This window comes from Copadichromis virginalis, linkage group LG1, assembly GCF_057382275.1.
Source record: "Copadichromis virginalis isolate Kocher_CV1m ecotype Utaka linkage group LG1, C_Virginalis_male_GT1.1, whole genome shotgun sequence".
Taxonomy (NCBI): domain Eukaryota; kingdom Metazoa; phylum Chordata; class Actinopteri; order Cichliformes; family Cichlidae; genus Copadichromis; species Copadichromis virginalis.
In genome coordinates, this window is record NC_140618.1 from 2436497 (window position 1) to 2456260 (window position 19764).

The 19764-nt window shown below is 43.4% G+C and overlaps 2 protein-coding genes across 2 annotated transcripts; one reads left to right on the forward strand and one right to left on the reverse strand.

Moving 5' to 3' along the window:
* The first annotated feature begins 2721 nt into the window (after positions 1-2721).
* Positions 2722-17324, forward strand: LOC146718081 (voltage-gated potassium channel regulatory subunit KCNG4-like). Its single transcript, XM_085469348.1, has 3 exons — positions 2722-3089; positions 7764-8603; positions 13415-17324. The coding sequence occupies exons 2-3, from the start codon at positions 7845-7847 to the stop codon at positions 14249-14251; spliced, it is 1596 nt and encodes a 531-aa protein (XP_085325474.1). The 5' UTR covers positions 2722-3089; positions 7764-7844; the 3' UTR covers positions 14252-17324.
* A 1228-nt stretch (positions 17325-18552) lies between these two features.
* On the reverse strand, positions 18553-19656 carry LOC146718082 (uncharacterized). The gene is made up of 3 exons (XM_085447274.1): positions 19447-19656; positions 19238-19367; positions 18553-18884 (listed from the first exon to the last, which is right to left on the reverse strand). Exons 1-3 carry the CDS (start codon positions 19508-19510, stop codon positions 18770-18772), a joined length of 309 nt encoding a protein of 102 aa, XP_085303400.1. The 5' UTR covers positions 19511-19656; the 3' UTR covers positions 18553-18769.
* Positions 19657-19764: the final 108 nt, after the last annotated feature.

Below are 19764 nucleotides of genomic sequence, written 5' to 3' on the forward strand. Positions count from 1 at the left end.
ATGCTGTTTGCTTTGTTTTATTACAGTTTTATGATTTTGCTTCTCAGTCATCTGTGAAGCACTTTGAGCTGCAGTCACCTGCATGAAAAGTGAAATACACTCATGATTGACTGATTGATTTTTGTTTCTCCCACAGTCTACATGCGAACACAGGAGTCGCCCCCTGGTGGTCATCAGCAACAATGCAGGTTTATGGGACTTCTGCACCTCACTACAGCTAGCCACATGCCCATCTTTTATATACAGTCTAGGCAGCGTTCAGTTGGACTTTGTTGGGAAAAAACCTCCAAAGGTTTTGTTGAGCTAACAGAGAGGCCCTGACTTTGCTGAACTGCTGCTGTTGTACATGCAGGTTTGTGTGTCTTCTCCCTCCCATGTTTTTACAGCGCACAGCTGCTTGCATACTTGCTCGTGGCTCTTCTGTATAAACTGGATTTTACTGAAAAGCTTTTGTTTAAGTGTAGCGAAAGCCTGATTGTTAAAGTTTGTGCAGGCTGGCGTCCAAACGCAGAGAGGATTAATAAAATGGACAGAAGATAAAACACAGAGCCTTAGTGTGTGTGTGTGTGTGTGTGTGTGTGTGTGTGTGTCTGTGTGTGTGTGTGTGTGTGTGTCACAAATGCAGTCACACACACAGGAAAACACACACTATTATGTCATTGATGATTTGCATTGCTGCTTTACAAGAAGCAAGTGGTTTCAGTCCAGATCTAATAACCAGAGCAACAGGCGCTCTGAAGGTGACATGCACGCTGCTATAATGTGACCGCCGTGTAATAAACGATTGGTAGGTTTGAGGAATGAGGCTCCCGATCAGCTGGTTATACGGTTTAAAAGTAAAAGCCAAAAAATAGCTCAAAGCTATTTCTGCCTCACCCCTCCCTTTCACCCTGGGGGGGGGGGGGGGGGGGGTCTTTCTCTAAGGCAGGGCCAGACTGAACCTATTATCATAACATAACCTTTGTTTTGGGTCTTTATTGATGGACACAGTGGAAATACAGGAAGCACACCCAGGCAGATGAGGGGACTGGCAGTAGCGCGCATGTGTTACCCTCCTTTAATATCTGGTTGAACAGATTGCTCCGGCAACCTTTTGTAGGAGGTGACAGAGCTGTCGCATTGTACACACACACACACACACACACACACACACACACACACACACACACAAACCTGTGGTTTTTCACCACAGGTTTGTGTGTAGGAGCTCTGTCACGGCTGTTTTCAGCAAACTAAAAAGCAACCCTGACTTTAAAACATGACATTTTTACACAGCTTTACTGCAAATTACATCTGGAGGGAACATATTTTCTCTCTTTCTAATATATTTACTGTTGAAGGGACCGAAAGAGTTCACCTAAGCAGGTGGGTGAGGTTGAAAAAAATATACCAGACAGGCTTTTTATCCAGTAGATTAAAGCGCCCCTGGTTTCTTTTAAATTTGTCTTTTATTGACTTCCAACTTTCATTTTCATTTGTTGTCTTCAGGTTTAGAAGAAGAACTTAATGTTTCACAGCATTGTTGGTTTGTTTTTTTCCACAAACCATTAAATTAATATATATGTACACACACACACGAGTAACATAAACTGTGTGAGTGCATGTAATCTCTGTGCATTCCCTTTTAGGTCAGATGATGTCATTAAAAAGGTTCAGACAGCACAAACATGGTCCAGAGGTCCAGTTCAGCGACTCCAGTTAGCTGAGGTGAAGCCTTGCAGACAGCTACCAGCTACAGCCACGAATAGGCCACGCCCCTTATAATGCTAACAGGTGTTATGAAGGAGGAAATAATCCACACAGAGCAAACAGTTTGTGTATCAGGCTGTAAACATGTTCATTTCTGCTGGAAAGCTTTAACATGGGAGTCTATGGGGACTGACTCGCTGCTGCCTCTGCTGGTCGTTAGAGGAACTGCAGCTTTTCATCATTTGTTTTTTACCACCTGGAATTTGTGACATTTAGTTTTGAGTATCTGAACAAAAACAGGGACTAACTCTGCGTATGTCCCTCCAGGAATAGAAAATAAGAACATAGTCGTCTGTGGTGTCAGTCATCAGGCGTCTAATCAAGCTTTATATTATTTTCTAGAAGGCCTGCAGAACGCATGTACAGTAGGGTCCCGTTGTAGTGCAGCAGCACCAAATTGGAGTCTACAGAGTGTGTACATGAAATTGAATCCACTTGCATGTAGATGTGAGAAGCACAGCTCTGGCTAATAAAGAGGCTGTGCAGTAGACCCGCTGCTCTGATCAGAATGGATGCAGCGCGCTTTCTTTTTTCTCTTGGTTACATCAGACTTACTGTTGCAGCTGAGAGTTTTTGCTGCTTCTGTTCCATCAGTGTTTGTGATTTGTGCCAGAGGGCTGCACGCTCTCATTCTGACCTGTGATGGAGTCACACAGACTTGCTGTAAGTTTAAATCCTGCAGGGTGAATTATCCGGTCCGACCTCAGAGCTGTGGAGCTGTTAGTGACTCAAAAAGATCCTGAAGATTAAATGGTTAAACTTTTACACGCGTCTCTTTCTTTTACCTCTTCGTGTCTCTCACATCAGACAAAACCGCCCCAAACTTCTTCCAGCACATTCAGCCTGTCTGTGTTTTACAGTGCATCGGCGAGAAGGGCTGGAGATGGGAGGGTGTGAGAAGAGGAAGAGGAGGATGGGGGGGAGGGGGGAGGAGGACGGTCCTGCTGTCAAACACAGATGAAAATCCAGCGGCAGGTTTCAGGAGGACACCGCCGTTAGGTAATCGCATTTATCGTCTCCTCGGAAGCGGCGGGGGCGGGGGTCAGCGGACACCGAGCGCCGAGCTGCGCACAAAGAAATCCGTTTCATTCCGTTCCCTCCAACTCCGGAGCTGCTGGAGAGGCGACGTGTGCGTGTAGCCCGGTGACGGTGCACGGACACACACCGAGCCCAAACTTCAGACTGGATTCAGAAACTGGAGCCGGAGCAGCGCCTGTGCCTCGTAATTGGCGCAGTTACGCGGACGGTTGTGCGCCAGTCTCAGTGGCCGAGGAGCGTCTTCTAGAGAACATGAACGGGACACGTTAAAGAGCCGAGGCGGCTCGTCTCCGCGCTGAAAGGTGAGTGAATCACACCTGGCCTGTACGGAACTTTGGCCGGGGTGTAGTTCAGGGTCCGTCCCTCATTTCTGTGTCAAGTTCAGGCTGAACTTTAATTTCAAAAATTGAGTTTGAATCTCAGATCTTAAGCGAGAAAGTGGCTCAGCTCGCATTTTAATAAAAAATATGAGCTGACAGCTGGTTTCAGGTCGGAGAGGCTGAGGAAAGCTTTAGACTGTAGCTAAAAGATGGAGGACTCTACAGTCACATCATCCCCTGGTATCTGGCTTCAACATTTTAAACAAAACTTGGACTGCAGCCATGATGTTTTTGATTATCTTATTTACATATAGCTTTTTTTTTTTTTTTAATTACTTTATGTGTTTCTTTCTTTTCTTTGGAGTGCTAGCTAGTTTGGTTCAGGCATCACACAGACACAGATGTCTGGTAATTACTGCTGAGTAAGAATTAAAATCAAACCTAAAAACCAGAGCTCAACCTTCTTGGATGGTCTGTTAGTGCAGTGACTTCACAGCAGCCATATTATTGGTCACATGATGTCAAAATGCTCCAACAGCAAAAAAAAAGTGGTCCAGAGGTCCAGTTCAGGTGAAGCTAGCAAACAGCTAGCAGCTACAGCCGCCTGTGTCACCGTCCACCTGTCATTCAAGAAGCCACGCCCCCAATGATGCAAACTTTAAGCCTTAATAAGCTTTAAACAGGTGAGTTATAAAAATGTTCTCCCCTGTACAGGTGCTATGAAGGAGGAAATGATATTTTGAGACAACACAATTTTTGTAGTTTTGCTTTTAACATGGCCTCACTCCTGAAACCTCTTGTTGATATTAGAGGCGCTACATTAGCACAGCATAAATGAAGACTGGGCTGGAACGCTGAAGGCTTTGAAACATGTTCAGCTTTTGCAGGAGTGTACAGAGGATCTGTTTGCACTCATACTACCATTAAATGTCAGTTTTTCACCAAATTATGTTTTTTAAATAAACCTCCTGTTCATTAGAAACACCCACACACACACCCACACACACACACACACACACACACACACACACACACACACACACACACACACACTGCACTGTTTTGTAGATTTAACAGTAAACGGATTAAAATGACTTTCTCCCTCCGTCACTCTATACTTAAACAAGTTTTAATGATTTTTCCCAATTTTATATTTCTTAATTATAAAGTATTGAGATTCTCTGCTGTGGCTCCAAATTGAGCTGCGTGCATCCTGCTCACTTTAATAATCCCTGACGTGTGCCTGAAATTGGGATCATAGATCATAGAGAGCAGCATGGCACTCAAACAGAATGTAGGACAGAGCCATCAGCAACACAAACCAGGAAGTGGACTGGCTCTACTCTACCTGATCACAGAGTGCCTTACACACCACGTCTTGCACATCCATTCACACACGCACGGTTTTCCTTTGTGTAACTGCTTTGTGTCTAACAAGAAAGCTTCAGAGGTGGCTGCTTTTGCAGGAACGATGTAGACAAGAGTCCATAAGGGGAGTCAGCATGGGATTTTATTTGAAATTACAACATCATTGTATTTACTTACAAATATTTAAAGGTACATACACTAAAATAAGGAGGTAACAAGTCGGTTTTTAACAGAAAATGAAAGAAATGTGATGTAAATAAACTTTAGTACTGTGTAAGTAATTTAAAGTGGTTTCATTTATTAAGTAATTTAATGGGAATTCTGCAGAAAATCAAAGAATATTCTCTGATCTTGTGTTGTAAACATGGGGTAATTTTTGGGACATTGTATTATTAAACTGTCCTTTTATTTAAACACTATAAATATTTTCCTTTATTAACTTGTATGAAAAAATAAATATCTAAATCTGTAGCACAGCATGCTTACAACATGAAAGGGGAAATTTTGTTTGTTTTGCTTCACAATTACCACAAAATTGATGCAGTACTTAAATGACTCCTCCTTTCCTGTAAACTTTAAATTATTCATGCATTACTTAAATGTACTTACAGCATGACTTACAACTTAAGTGTGGTTCGCTGTCACGAGAAGTGAGGATCTCAGTCTTTTATAGCTCCCACTGAGCGACCTGTCAAACCCACGTTGCTTTCATACGAGCAGATTCTATATTCATCTTGTCGACATCAGGCCGAGGTGAAACTACTTGCTGCTCGAACCTGTAGAGCTGAAAGAGCTTCTTTGGTGATTCTCAGGCATTTTCTACTCTCTGGGTTCGTTCACGCCATCACTGTGTCTCACCGTCGAGTCACACAAATTGAGGCGTAAACTGGTGTGAAGAAACTGTGCAGGGTGTCGAGGCTAAAACGGGGAGTGTTGAGAGCTTCTTCCCCTTTCAGTCAATTTTCTATTTTACTGAAAAAGACACATGAACTAATGTAGACTCATTGATTTGTTCTTTAATGACTGGCATGGAAGAATTATTACAGCTGTATATATTGTCAGATTTGACACCTGAAGCCCAGATAGTTTAATACAGCACATCAGGATCAGTGTCTGATTTATTCAACAAAAAGCTTCATTTTTTTATCGTTGTCCTCGTTGTCTTGTTTCATCAGCAGGTTGGCTCAGCCTCTGGTCTAAATGATCATATAACACGGAAGAGCAGAAAACATATGGAAACTGGATGAGCTGTTCTTATAGGGTTTCAGGGTGAGCACAATTCTTATCTTAGCTACGTCTAGGTAAGCATGGTAATGTAAATGGTAAATGGCCTGTATTTGTATAGCGCTTTTACTTAGTCCCTAAGGACCCAAAGCGCTTTACTCCACAATCAGTCATTCACGAAAACAGAATTTTTTAAAATTTAACTGAGTTAGAAGTTAGCTCGCTAGTTTCCACCTAAGCATGATATAGCATGTTCTGACCGAGAGATTTCTGAAACAAATTCAAACGTACAGCTCTGTTATCACTTCCAACATAAATGAAGACAGAAAACTAAACAGCAGTGACGTTTGTAGGGTTACTGAAGTTGGGCTAGCTGCTATATAATGATGTGCTACGTGATCGCTAGCAACACAGCTAGCTTGTTAGCATAGCATAAACACAGTGAAGCTGGAGGATGAACGCTAACTTTATTCCACTCAATAAAAGTTAACGTGAGGGATCCCGATGGTTAGGGACAAATGCAATCGCATGGCAGGATGCTGTAAAAGGACCAAACTTCAGTCAGGAGAACAACTGAGATAATCCATCCACAATACGAGGTTAGTCATTCATATACTGCTGCATGGGCTGGAGTTACATTGTAAGGTTTTAAACACTGAGCTTTAAATTTAACAGTGGTAATAAAAACTGAGAGAGGCCGACAGTCATCACTGACTGTTTTTAGGGGCTTGTTGAGATTAAAAAGAACAAGATACAAAGCATTAAAACATGTTAAAATCACAACAGCTTTAATAAACAGAGTAGTTTGGACCTGGAAGCAGGGTTCATCACGTCATCACTTAAAAACTGGATAGCTTTGTCTTTTAGCATTAGCCTAGCTGAAAATCCTGCTTTGTATTTGACTTGAGAGTCGACTTTAGGTTTTCAGCTGTTGTTGATCCAAACTCTGCATTCTTTCTAAAGAACAGAAAAAACCTTTAATACTGAATAAAGAAAGAAAACTTTGTCACCCTGCGAACCTCACTCCCGAGTGGAGAATAAACGTTCGGACACAGCAGGTGGGTGGGGTTTTTTTGACCATATTTGGGATATCCCCTCACCAGCATCATCAAAGAAGCTCCTAGAATAGAAGGAATTGTCTGAATCTGGGTATTTATTTGTACCTACACATTTCATTATTTGAAAATCAGTTTTTATTATGACTGTTCAACACATGCACAGGAGATATGAAAGGAAATAAGAAAAAATAACACAATAAGTTCACTTCAGAATCCATCACCAAATTCATAGCAGACTAATAATGATTGCCACTGAGTCTGACATTCAGTATTTTAGAAGATACTCATCAAATTGGGTGATATTCATGGTCCTGTGCTTCACTGAGGGTTGTTGTTCTCCTGGCAGCGACTGCAGCGATCCGAACTCTTTTTCCTGGCACGCTGATTTGTTTTGATCAGACTCATTACAGAAGATGAGGCTTCGCACAAATATGCGAGAGGCCTCATCTTCTCTCTCCGCGTTTCGGGCTGCTTTGCTGCTGTGGCTCAATATGTCTGTTCAGTGTTGTCTGTGATTAAACACATCAGAAACCGGCGTCCTGCTCACATCCCATTTACTGCTCTTTGTTTCTTGATGGTATCTGACAGGTTATGACAGCGAGAGCTCGCTTTGAAAACTGCAATACTGACTCTGATGTCACGTCAAGCTTCAAGCCAAAACTTCTTAATCATTCTGAATTTGGATGTTTAACACCGATGTAGCAGTTAATTGAATGTGTCAGACAACATTTCCTAATAGTTTTATGTTGTGGGTACGAGTGGGGAACATTAAGGAAGATATTTTAGTCTTCTCTGCAAAAAAGGATGATTGATTTGGAGTAACTTTAAAACATGAACATGAAAAGTCTCGATAAGTGACGTAAAAGGACTTGGATTTGATATCAGTAGGAGGTCTGGGACACTTCCTTCACTACATGTTGGTCCCTATTGAGCCCCTTGGAGCCAAACAAGTTTGAATTAATGGAAGATTTCAACAGACTGAATCTGTCTTTTTGCTTCCCTACAGTTTCAGTGGAGCTTCTGTAAAACTGCGGTCAGTCGGACATAATAAAATCTCATCCATCCCGTCACACATCCAGCTGCCAGCATGCCCATCATCAGCAATGCCAACCACGACTTCAGCACCTACTCCATCAGCAGCGACGACAGCAGCCTCGACCGCTTCTTCACCGAGATCCCGGAGACCGAGACCCTCAAAGGCGTTTACTTCCAGCGCGCCCAGCTGCTGCGCGACCCGAAGGCCTCATACGTGGTCGACCGCACCTTGCAGGTTCTGATCAATGTCGGCGGCAACCGCTACACCTTCCCCTGGAGCACCCTGGAGCAGTTTCCTCAGAGTCGTCTGGGTCGCCTGCGCTTCTGCACCACCCCCGAGGAGATCGCACGACTCTGCGACGACTACGACGAAACCTGCCAGGAGTTCTTCTTCGACCGAAACCCAACAGCCTTTAGGGTCATCCTCAACTTCCTGGCGGCAGGCAAACTGCGTCTGCTCCGGGAGTTATGTGCCGTTTCGCTGCACGACGAGCTCGACTACTGGGGCGTGGACCCCGGACATATGGAGCGCTGCTGCCGCCGTCGCATGATGGCCCGGGTGGAGGAGGTGGCGGAGCGGGAGCGTAAGGAGGAAGAGTGGAGGCAGAAGAGGATGATGCTGAAGAAGAGCAGCACACAGACGGAAAAGGGCTATCGCAGACTGATCGTGGTGCTGCGCGATATGGTGGAGAACCCTCACTCCGGCCTGGCCGGGAAGATGTTCGCCTGCCTCTCCATCGTCATGGTGATGGTCACCGTCATCAGTCTGTGCATCAGCACCATGCCAGACCTCCGAGATGAGGAGACGAAGGTGGGTACAGAGCTTACAGAATTTATAAAACAGCCTGTGGAATCAGTTTGAAATGCATAAAACGTTTTAAATATGGGTTTAAATAAAAAAGAAATTTCTGGGATCGGGCTGAATGTTGAACCTGACGTCTGCATCTGGGGCCACTGTGTCACGGTCCTGGGTCGTTTAACCCAGCGTTTCATTGTATTTTGATATTCATTGTTTATGTTTTGGTTCTTTTAGTCTTCTTTAGCTCCTCGGTTGCCTAGTTATAGTTCTGTGCTCATTTAGACTCCTTGTGTCATCTTCCCCCGTTCCCATAGTTTCCCAAGTTCCCCTTGTTGTTGGGCGTGTCTTACCTGTCATGTTATGTCTGCATGGTTCCTGTTGTCAACTTCAGGTCACATCTGAATCCCATCATGCTTCCTATTTATTTTGAAGGTCTTGTTGTCTTGTTCTATGTGCCTAGTTTACACTTCCCTTGTGGCGTCATTATGATTTGTTTGTGTCAGCTGTTTCCCAGTGTGTGGCCACTTCCCTTGATCTCCCCTTGTTTGTATTTAGTCTGTGTGTTTCCGTTCAGTCAGTGTCAGGTTGTCTGTATGTACCCCCATGTCATCCTAGCCAAGGTTATAGTCATAGTTTAAAGTCATATGTGTGGTATCCACGGAAACCTCTAAATCTCTGCTCAAATCTCAGGTAAACCATTTCTAAAACCACCAAACAAAGCGAAGATGCCAAACAGTTACGCGGTTTTCTGGACTTAAATTTGACCCAGAGCATATTTTCAAAGGTGTTATGTGCTATAAAACACTTTAAAAAATGAGGCAAGGGAAATAAAAAATCTAACTTTTCTATGTTTGAGTCACAGTAACTTTGAAATAGTAACATCTGCAGTACTACTTACACCTCTGATGAAATCTCACAAGTATTCACTTTATTTTGATACCAAGATTGGTTACACAGAATTTATAATTGCAGAGAAATACAATGAATTTCCTTTTTGAACAGGAAACTTAACAGGTTAAACACATGGAAGTGTGTAAGACTTCTTTCTAACGGTCAGCAGCATCACAGACTCACCCAGTTTGTTCCTCTTCACACATTCGGGCTAATTGCAGAGTTCAGCAGTGCACAGCAATGCTAGCTCACACTCTATATAGCACGTAGCACTGTAGCTGCGCTCACCGCTAAACTGGAGTCTGGAAGGGGATTTTTCTGAAATATCTAAATTAAAACATGTAAATATTATTCAGGACTGTAACCACACAGGTGCCAATTAACCAGGAAAGGTTATAGGAAAGAGGAAAACTGGCTAACCAGTAGAGGCCTTTTAAAGGGATTCATGGTGGTAAAGAAGGGGTTGGCGTGACAGAGGATGCTGGGATAGGGTGAGATGGAGGCAGGTGATGTGTTTTGGTGATCACTGCAGGGAGCAGGTGACAGAAGAAGAAGTTTGTGTGAATGTGTAAATGTTGTGATGTGTGATCGTGTTGCTACCTCTACAGAGCTGCACATGGCGCATAACTGCTTTCTGTTCCTCACCAAAGAGTCTTTGCATCTAAACTTAACAACTGAAGCTTTCAGATGGTCCAAGAACAGCGTGCACTCCAGCGGTGGTACGGTTTGTGCGCTCGTGTGGACAGTAAACAGTCCTACATGATGATTTTCATGGTACATTGTTAGTTTATGATGACTGCTTTGTTGGAGGACTTCTTGTAAAAAAGATGATCTAATGCAGAAAATGGTGCTGAAGAGGAGACCTGGTGATGCTGGTTAGAGCCGGTTGTTGCTATAAAGCTCTTGTTTACTTCCTGACTTACAGTTTTATGTGTTGCAGAGATGAAAACATCATTTCTGCTGTAGTTGGCTCTCTGGGTCGTTCCCCTCAGTGGCGGAGCCGTTAGCGAAGGATGATTTTTAGCTGGAAATTTAATGAAAGTAATGAAAACTTCACAGAGCAGACTGTGTGTTGACTGAGAAACATTTCCACCACAACACTAAATATTTCATCCTATTAACGTCGGCTCACGTAGCTGTGATGCAAAGTGGGGCTGATTGTGATTAACTGACAGGTAAACTGATGCCGACAGAGCTGCAGATTTTGTTCTCTCTCACTGTGATATTTACAGACAGAAGTTTCTAGAAAAAACAAGAAAGCTCGCAGTGATAAACACGCTGCACGGTACCTGCACCCAGCAGCAGACAGGAGAGTGGAGATGTGACTACAGATGAACGTGCGATGTGTGGGCTGGATGTGTAAAAGCAGCTATTAGCTAACACATTAATCACATCACAGTAATATAACAGTATTTACATGTACATGTACAGTCTAACTGCACATTTGATCCCTGAGATATTTTAATATAAGAAAAAGAACAGATGCAACAGTTTATCCCACAGTTTCAGTGATACAGAAACGCTGATTTAATTTGAAATTTTTATAAATAATTGTTTGTGCAGAAAATCCAGTGATTCTAAGACTTATATATATATATTTTTTACTATGACCCTACTGTAAAAATATACATTTGGATGGCAGATAATTAAAAAAGCTTTCTGATATATCGTTTATCTATTAGTTGTTTGTTTTGGTGTGTTCTGAATGGCCATGGAGATTTTTTTTATCAGTAGGAAAAGCTGTAAAACTTATGAAAAGCTTAAAGTGGAACATTTTTGTCCTTTACATTTTCCAAATCCATCCAGTGGTCCTGATTCTGGCCCCTGGGCCTTATGTTTGCCAACCCAACTCAGTATGAGACAAAGGCATCCACAGAAAAGTCCAAGAATACAGATATGGAGAATAAATCCTCTGTAATTACAAATAGGTGCGGTTATAAATCAGTGTAACTTCAGTGATGGAAAGAGCGATGACAGTAAAAAGACAAATTAAAGCACATTAATGGGGCTCAGGCGTGGATTGAAAAGCAGCTTCTGTCAGCGTGACTGTTTGCTGGTTGTTTTCTGCCGGCGGTCTGAGGTAAGATAAGATAAGATAAGATAACCTTTATTAGTCCCACACGTGGGAAATTTGTTTTGTCACAGCAGGAAGTGGACAGTGCAAAAGTTATGAGGCAAAAATTAGAATACAATAAGAATAAATACAGTACACAGCTGTACAGAATAGAATAAAATAAAATACTATATACAGTAGAATAAAATAAAATAAATATACAATAAGATAAAAATAGAATACAAATACAAATACTATATACAACTGAGTAAAAATACAACGATGACAGAAAGGATTATTGCACTTGGTATTATTGCATATGTATGGATGTGTGTGCTTGATCAGTTAAAGTCTTTATTATGGAGTCTGACAGCAGTGGGGAGGAAAGACCTGCGAAATCTCTCCGTCCCACACCGTGGGTGCCGCAGTCTCCCACTGGAGACTAACCAAAGGAGACAGCGTGCAGAGCTGACTGCTGTTGTCAGTGTAAAGAGTCTGAATTTGGCTTTTGTGAGCTGGAGACAATAAATCGATTCCTCCCGAACGTTTTTGCAGTCGGTCGGACTAATCGAGCCGACAGAAAATCAAAGTGTGGACGTGAGCGCTAAAAGAAGCTGAAAGTTCTGAATCTGGCCGACCTGTAAGGTGGATGGTGCTGCTGCAGAGATAATCGTGCTAACGCTAGCTTACAGAAAATGCAGTGTTTTCATTTAATGTTAATTATCAGGAGTCATGGTTTGAGAAAAAAATAAGATCTGACGGATTTGCTTTTCAAAAACAAAATTTCACCTTATATCTCTACAACTAATCAGCGCAGGCCAAATTCTAAAGACACCACTCAATGAAATTAGTAAATTAGCATAAAGCACTATGTTGACACAGTTTACAGCAGCCTCATATTTTATCCTTTGACTCCACTAGAGAAGTTTTGTATGATTTACAGATAGAGATAGCCCTTATTTAGCTCCTCCCACTTCCAGGCCACCCTTTAAGACCACTTTCTTTTGATTGGATACTCTCTATGACATCATGTAGAACCAGAAGTAGAAAAAAACTGTGGTAAACTAAGTGATTCCGGTTCACATGGATTACTTGTGCATACACTGTCCTCGTTATCTGGTCATGTTTGTTATGCACATCATGGCTGGAACAGGATAGAAGAAGATCTGATGGCGTAAAACAGGAGAAAGCAGAATGGAAGCAGGAAAATCGTTTTTACTAAGCTTTCACCAAGTAGCAGGCAGAAAGTTCAGGTGAGGTTCACCATCCTTTCCTGAATCTTACCTCCCTCACAAATAATTCACCTGTTTCCAGGAGTAGTATTTTATCAGGGAGCACAGAGTTCTAGATTAAAAATATAAATTTTAATGCTTGATGGAAGCTGCCCGACGGCGTCTTCTCGTCAGAAGTCGTTCACATTATGTGCAGTTAGAAAAGCCCGTGTTCTTCCAGGTTGTAATTTTCACTTTTCTTTTTGTCGCTCTGGTATTTGTGGACAGTTCTTCATTCGGGCGTCTTTCTTTCTCATTTTTTTGTCATCATTCTGTCATCTGTTAAAATCACACTGGAATAAAAATGGATTTTTTCCCTGAGGCGACGCATACTTCTTATTACAACAGACACTTTTCTTTAGCATTCACCTCCAGAGAAATCAATGTAAGTGCTCTGCAGCTTTTAAATGTTTTCCAATTTCTCGCTTTGTGCAGGCAGACGTGGAATTAAAGTGATGGTAAGGAAAACCGAGAGGCCGTTTGCCTTTGGCACGGCGAGAGGCAGCGGGCCTCGCAGGTCACTGTTTTCTGAGGCTATCTGAGCATCAAGTGTGAAATCGATGGAGCGACACTTTATATTTGCTCCGTGTTTCTGTCCCCGTCTGCAGGGCGAGTGCTCCCAGAAGTGTCACAACATGTTCGTGGTGGAGTCCATCTGCGTGGCCTGGTTCACCTTGGAGTTTGTGCTCCGATTTATCAACGCCCAGAGCAAGCTGGCCTTCGCCCGCGGCCCGCTCAACATCATCGACGCCGTTGCCATCCTGCCGTACTACGTGTCCCTGGTGGTCGACATCAAAGACGAGTCGCACGAGGATGTCATCATGGGGGCCGGCAGAGGCTACCTGGACAAACTGAGCCTGATCCTTCGCCTGCTGCGAGCCCTGCGGATCCTCTACGTGATGCGGCTGGCTCGCCACTCTCTGGGCCTGCAGACGCTCGGGGTGACCATGCAGCGCAGCATGAGAGAGTTCGGCCTCCTGCTGCTGTTCGTCTGCGTGGCCGTGACCCTCTTCTCACCACTGGTTCATCTAGCCGAGAGCGAGCTGGCGCCATTTGCCGCCACGCACCCCCACCACAGCTTCAGCAGCATCCCGGCCTCCTACTGGTGGGCCATCATCTCCATGACCACCGTGGGCTACGGCGACATGGTGCCGCGCAGCATCCCCGGACAGATAGTGGCGCTGACGAGTATCCTGAGCGGCATCCTCATCATGGCGTTCCCGGCCACCTCCATCTTCCACACCTTCTCCCGCTCATATCAGGAGCTCAAGCAGGAGTACAAGCGGGTGTGGAAGGAGGAGCGGGACGAGGAAATAGCCGCCGAGTCGGGGAAGAGCTGCTCCAAGGATGATTCTTCACTAGATGAGCTCAAATCCGTGTCGAAGAATGGGAACGACGGGATGAAGTCGAGCAAGACTCCCACGCTTCCGTCTGCAGCGTTCTGATGGAGGTCATGTGACACTTTTGGTTCATTATGTGTTAAAAACTTTCTCCTTCCCGTACATTAAAACTCTGGAGCAATTGTGCGATGAACAAAATAATATTCCGCGCTCTAGATTCATGTTTCCATCAAAGTGTGTCCCCAACTTATCAGGTTGTAGTCGCCTCTTAACTTCCACCAGGTCACTGAGGTTTGTTTACATCAATCTGATCTTGATCCTGATTTTGGCTCCTCCAATAAAAAGGAAATCGAGCGCTCCCTAAATCAGCGTCTGCCCACCTGCCTGCGTGAGCCAATCGCAGCTGTCCCCTGCATTGTGCCGCCAGCTCCACTGATTAACCAAGAAGATGTTATGCAAAGAGTGCAGGAGAGCTGCGTCTGCACCATAAAGCAACACAAATAACCCGAGAACACCCAGAACTGTAGAGTAACAATCACCCAACATCAGCTCAGACGTCCATGACAGCGAGGCTGTGCAGCATCCACTCACAGAGAAACACTCAAATCGCATTTCACGTGGTCAAAGATAAGTGCCGACTAACCACGGTGAGTAATGAGAGCTTCAGGAAAATGGTCAGCTTACTGGCAAAACATCTGTTGTTACCTCATGCAGTTGTTTTTCAAAGCAGCAAAACGTCGCTCGTGCAGGAACAACAAACACAGACTTTAGATCTTCCTTCTAGGAGATGAACGAACACTTGATTCATCTGCAGATATTCATTTATAAAGAATAACTACAGGAATGTTGCATTATGTAAAAGTGGAAACAGCACCCTGCTGATTTAAATTTCTGCAAAGTTTTGCGAAAAAATGTTATGAATTTATTTTATTTTGGTGCAAATATTTGTACAGATGTGAAACCATCGAAAAATCCGTGAACGATTGTAACAAATAATCAAAATAACGGCTTAAACCGCGCAGCCGCGCTGAACATTCATCACTTTTTATGGAGTTTTAAAAATTTTAGGGAAAAAACAATACAAAAGGAATATAACATCTTCTGGTTTTTCCTGCAGCTAAAACAAAGTCCGACTGTAACTCTGCACACGTCACTGCTGACCTGGTGGATGTTAGAGGTTCAAGTGTCCTGTTTCCAGCCGTGTTTGTTTTTAATGACGAGCTCGGCGTATGTAAAGTAATCCCTGTGCACCGCTGTGCTCTACACGCTCCGTTTATCGCAGGTTTGTCTATCGTTGGCTCTCTGTGATGTCAAGTGGATCTCCTTATATGGTCATCTCCAGTCCACAGCCCTGGCTGTGAGTGCAGAACCACCCCATGCTCAAACCTTTGTGTCTGTGAGCCACTCAGAAGATTGCTTTAAAAGGGGGAGGAGCTATAAGAGTTCAACGCTCAGTAAGATATGAAAGCGTTGTTTGGTATCGTGAGTCAGAGCAAAAGCAGGGAGCTGGAAATGAGTCGTTCCCAAAGCCTTTTCCGAACGTTGAACTCTCCCTTTGTTTTCTGAGGAGCTCCAAACTGTGGTCTTAATAATCTTACTCCTCTCTGTGGCTGCTAGGAGACACTGTGTCTGTAGTAATACACTATTTTTGTACACACACACACACACACACACAGTGCACCAATCCAATTACAGTATGATTGTCTGGAGAGCATCAGTGTAATGGAAGATCACATTTCTTCCTCTTGGTTCTTTCAGTTTTAATCAGATAACTGAAAGAAGATTCTCAGCATCGTCTTTTCTTCCCGTTTGCTTTCGGACTGTGACGCTGACCCGGCTCTCGAGTTTCGGGATGTTGGAGTGTCCTCGAATGGACCATCGGCGCTCGCAGAAGCCGGTGATGAAAACTTCACTGTGATGGATTGCACAGCACAGACGCCGTCACGTCTCGGAGAGGATTTTTCAGAGGGAGTCGATGGCAGCCTGGAGGGAAGAAAGTCATTTAAAAACCAATCAGCGGAGGTGTCGAAGCATTTTTGAGAACCACCAACTCGGTCCTTTAATGTGCACAGAAATTCGTGTCCTTCATTCTTTAACCGCTCACGTCTTTCTGGCATTTTTAAAATAAAATTACACTTGGATTCATTTGCTGTGATGAATGCTTTGGATTGTTTTATTGCACTCGAAGCTCCCGAGCAGTTTTAATGACTACACGACAGAAAAATGTGACTTAAAAAGAGGCCTTAGAGAACGAGATGGTGGGCTGCACTGTATTGAATGGAAGGACTAGTTAGCAATGAGAAAAATGCAACACTGCAGTCAGCAGCGATGAATTACACACTGTGGTAACGACTTCCTGTGGAGCTTTATTATAAAGAAACTAAAACAGTGTTTAAATTCAAAAGTCACCCTCCTTCAGTGACCGGCTAATACCAGAAATGACCGTAAAGCCTGCAGTTCCTCTACCGTCCAGCAGAGGCAGCAGTGAGTCAGTCCCCATAGACTCCCATGTTAAAGCTTTACAGCAGAAACAAACATGTTTACAGCCTGATACACAAACTGTTTCATCTCTATAGATAATTTTCCTAACATAACACCTGTTTTATAACTCACCTGGATTAAAGTTTGTATTATTAGGGGCGTGGCATCACTGACTGACAGGTGGATGGTGACACAGGTGGCTGTAGCTGCTAGCTCTTTGCTAGACTTCACCTCAGCTAACTGGAGTCCCTGAATTGGACCTGTGGACTGAGATGTTATGTATCTGTGTCTGTGTGATCCTCTCGTTCACTCTGCCTTCTTTTCCCAGCTTAAAACAAATCTAGAACATTTAAAAAAATAAATAAAAGTGGAGCCTCCTGATGGTGTCTAAATCTTGGACAGAATTATTCACACCTCTGCTGATAGAAATGTAATGTCAGATCAAATATGGTCCTCACTGTAAGACGGGCAGGCAGACTGATGATGCTGAAATTTGGCAGGAAATCAGCTCCAGATGGCGAATTTCTGTGTTTCCTTTCAGTAAAACAGAAAAGTTTCAGATGAGAAATCTGCAGGGAGTTTGTGCTTTTTGCCCTGAATTACATTCATTTGTGCAGCTCATACACATTAAACAGGCTGAAATAAACTGGAGCTGCTGTAACTCTGCCGTCACAGCTTCATGCACATTTCTACTCTGAACAAAAACCAAAAGGTCTGACTTTGATGTATCTCATTATTAGATTTTGTCATCAGTTTAAATTCAGCTGCACTTTTCCTCCAAATGATTTGTGCTGGAAGCCAGACGGATCATTTCTGTGTTTGCTGCCTTTGTGTGCATGGCTGTCTTCAGATGTGTCGTCACGCTGACATCTGCTGTTATCGTTCGTGTTCGAGACGCAGATGGAGGCTGTGCGAGAGCCTCTTTCTGTCTCTGCAGAACTTGTTTGACACTTGTTGGCACGACGGCTTCGGTTTAAATTACAAACAATGGGAACATTGAAGTCCAACAGGCACTCGTTCTTCTCTTCTATCACTTCTTGTTTTCCTCCAACCCGCACGGCCTGCTGTCCTCACAGGAGACGAGGCTAACGGCGTGACACTCACGTGTCCTTCACCCCCTGCATCTTCTCCTTCATCATCCTTTGTCCGATATATCCAATATATCCACTCTCCCCCGTCTGCACATGTGCAAACCATCTCAGCCTCGCTCTTCTAACTTTAACTCCAAACCACAAAATATTCTAAACAGCAGCACATGAGCGGTCCTAGGTTTTATGAGCCCCGCCCCCAAACCGTGTACTCCTAGCAACAGTCTCAAGCTTAGATAAATGAGGACGGTTGAATCAGGAAGGGCGTAAATCCATAATATCCAAATCAAACATGCAGATCATCAGCTGCACTAATAATGAAATAAACAAACTGATTGATATTAATAAATAAAGTTCACTGAGTAGTGGACACCACAGTTTTGACTGTATTGAAAGAGCTGTAGCGGTGCTTTGGCGCACCCTGCTGGTGATATATGAGTTGTATTATATTGGAAGGAATATTTACAGACTGACATATTAAGAATAATGGAATAAGTTCTTAGCTTGAGTTCTTGTGCTTAAAATGTATGCTTTTATTTTGATAGGGGACATGAAGGGTTTTTTTTAACCTCTCAGTGTCTCTGTATTTGTTTGAATTTTGACTTTGATAATTCTGGATTGAGTCACCGTCTACCTGAGAGGGACAAAGTGGCGCGTCGAGCTTCTGGAGAGCTACAATCGCTGTTTACTGTCTCCACTGAAACGTCTCATAATATTATCTAAGAACAGCACGTATAATGTGACAAGCTTGTGGAACTCCATGACTAACCTTTGTGTGTGAGGAAGACATCCAACTCAGATTCAAACTCCAAAATAAATTGCAGAGAATACTAAAGTTCAAAAGTCTTTTATTCTGAAAGGTTCAGGTGTACTACTTGGTATTATCTCAGTTTAAAAAAACAACAAAACACATGAAAGGTTTAAATAATTCAGTTTTCTTTGAAATCATCAGAAATATTGGGTTTAAGTTCTGTCACAGTTCAAACATGAACATGAGCACCGAGCTGTAAAAATCATTGATGCTTGACGGACACGCCCACAAAGGAACAACGTGTCAAACTTTCGGGGCTCCTGACTGTCGGGATTTCTTCTTAAATTCTTTCAGATGCATCTGCGCGTGTTTCCATTCAGGGTCGAGGCAGAACTTCTTTTTGGTCTCAGTGGTGACTCTGTAAGAAACACACAATGCACACTGTAAGGAACGTGCACAGCACCAGTGATGGGAAGAAGCTGAAAGGCACAAAATACCCAAAAACACGTAAAAATGCTTCATTCAAAATCATTTTAAAAAAGTGGAACGGATGATGAACCCAGTGAGAATGATCACATGAAGCAGATTTACAGGTCTAATGATTTGGAGACCAAAAATGGAGCAAAGAGACTAAAACTAAAGCTGCAGCTGAGCAGCTGATCAGGGAGCCACAGTAACACGAAGTAATTATGCCAGCTGCAAAACTCAAAACTCCAAATTAGATAACATGAATGTTCAACACCTGTCACATGACTTTCTGTGTTTACTCACATGATCGCTTCAAGGTTGCAGCCGCTGGTCATCGTCACGTTCGTCACCTTTGTCACTGGTATGTGGATTTTATTAGTGACGGCCTCGCAGCATTCGACACCGTTTATCACCATTTCCATAGCGACTGGCACTGTGGACACACACACAGAGTTAATACGAGTGCAGCTCACACTCACGGCGCTCAGAGGTCAGAGGTCAGCGGTACTCACTGGCAGAGCTGTGCTTCAGGAAGCAGATGAGCGTCAGGACTGTGAGAGCCAGCAGAGTCTTCATGGTTCCCGACACAGACAGATGTTCTTCTGTTGGAATGTGCAGGGCTGATGTGCTCTGAGCTGCTCGCTGCTCCCTTTATATCCGACGGCCACGTTCATGGCTCAGTGTGTTCTAAGAAGTCACGGTTCCCCTTTGGTTCCACTTCTCTTTTCTCCTTTCTTTAATACAGAGAAACAAAAATCGTTTTTGTGCTGCATTCTCTGAAGAAGTTTAACAGCTCTGATTTTAAAGCCTGAGGTTTATCTGAAAATTAC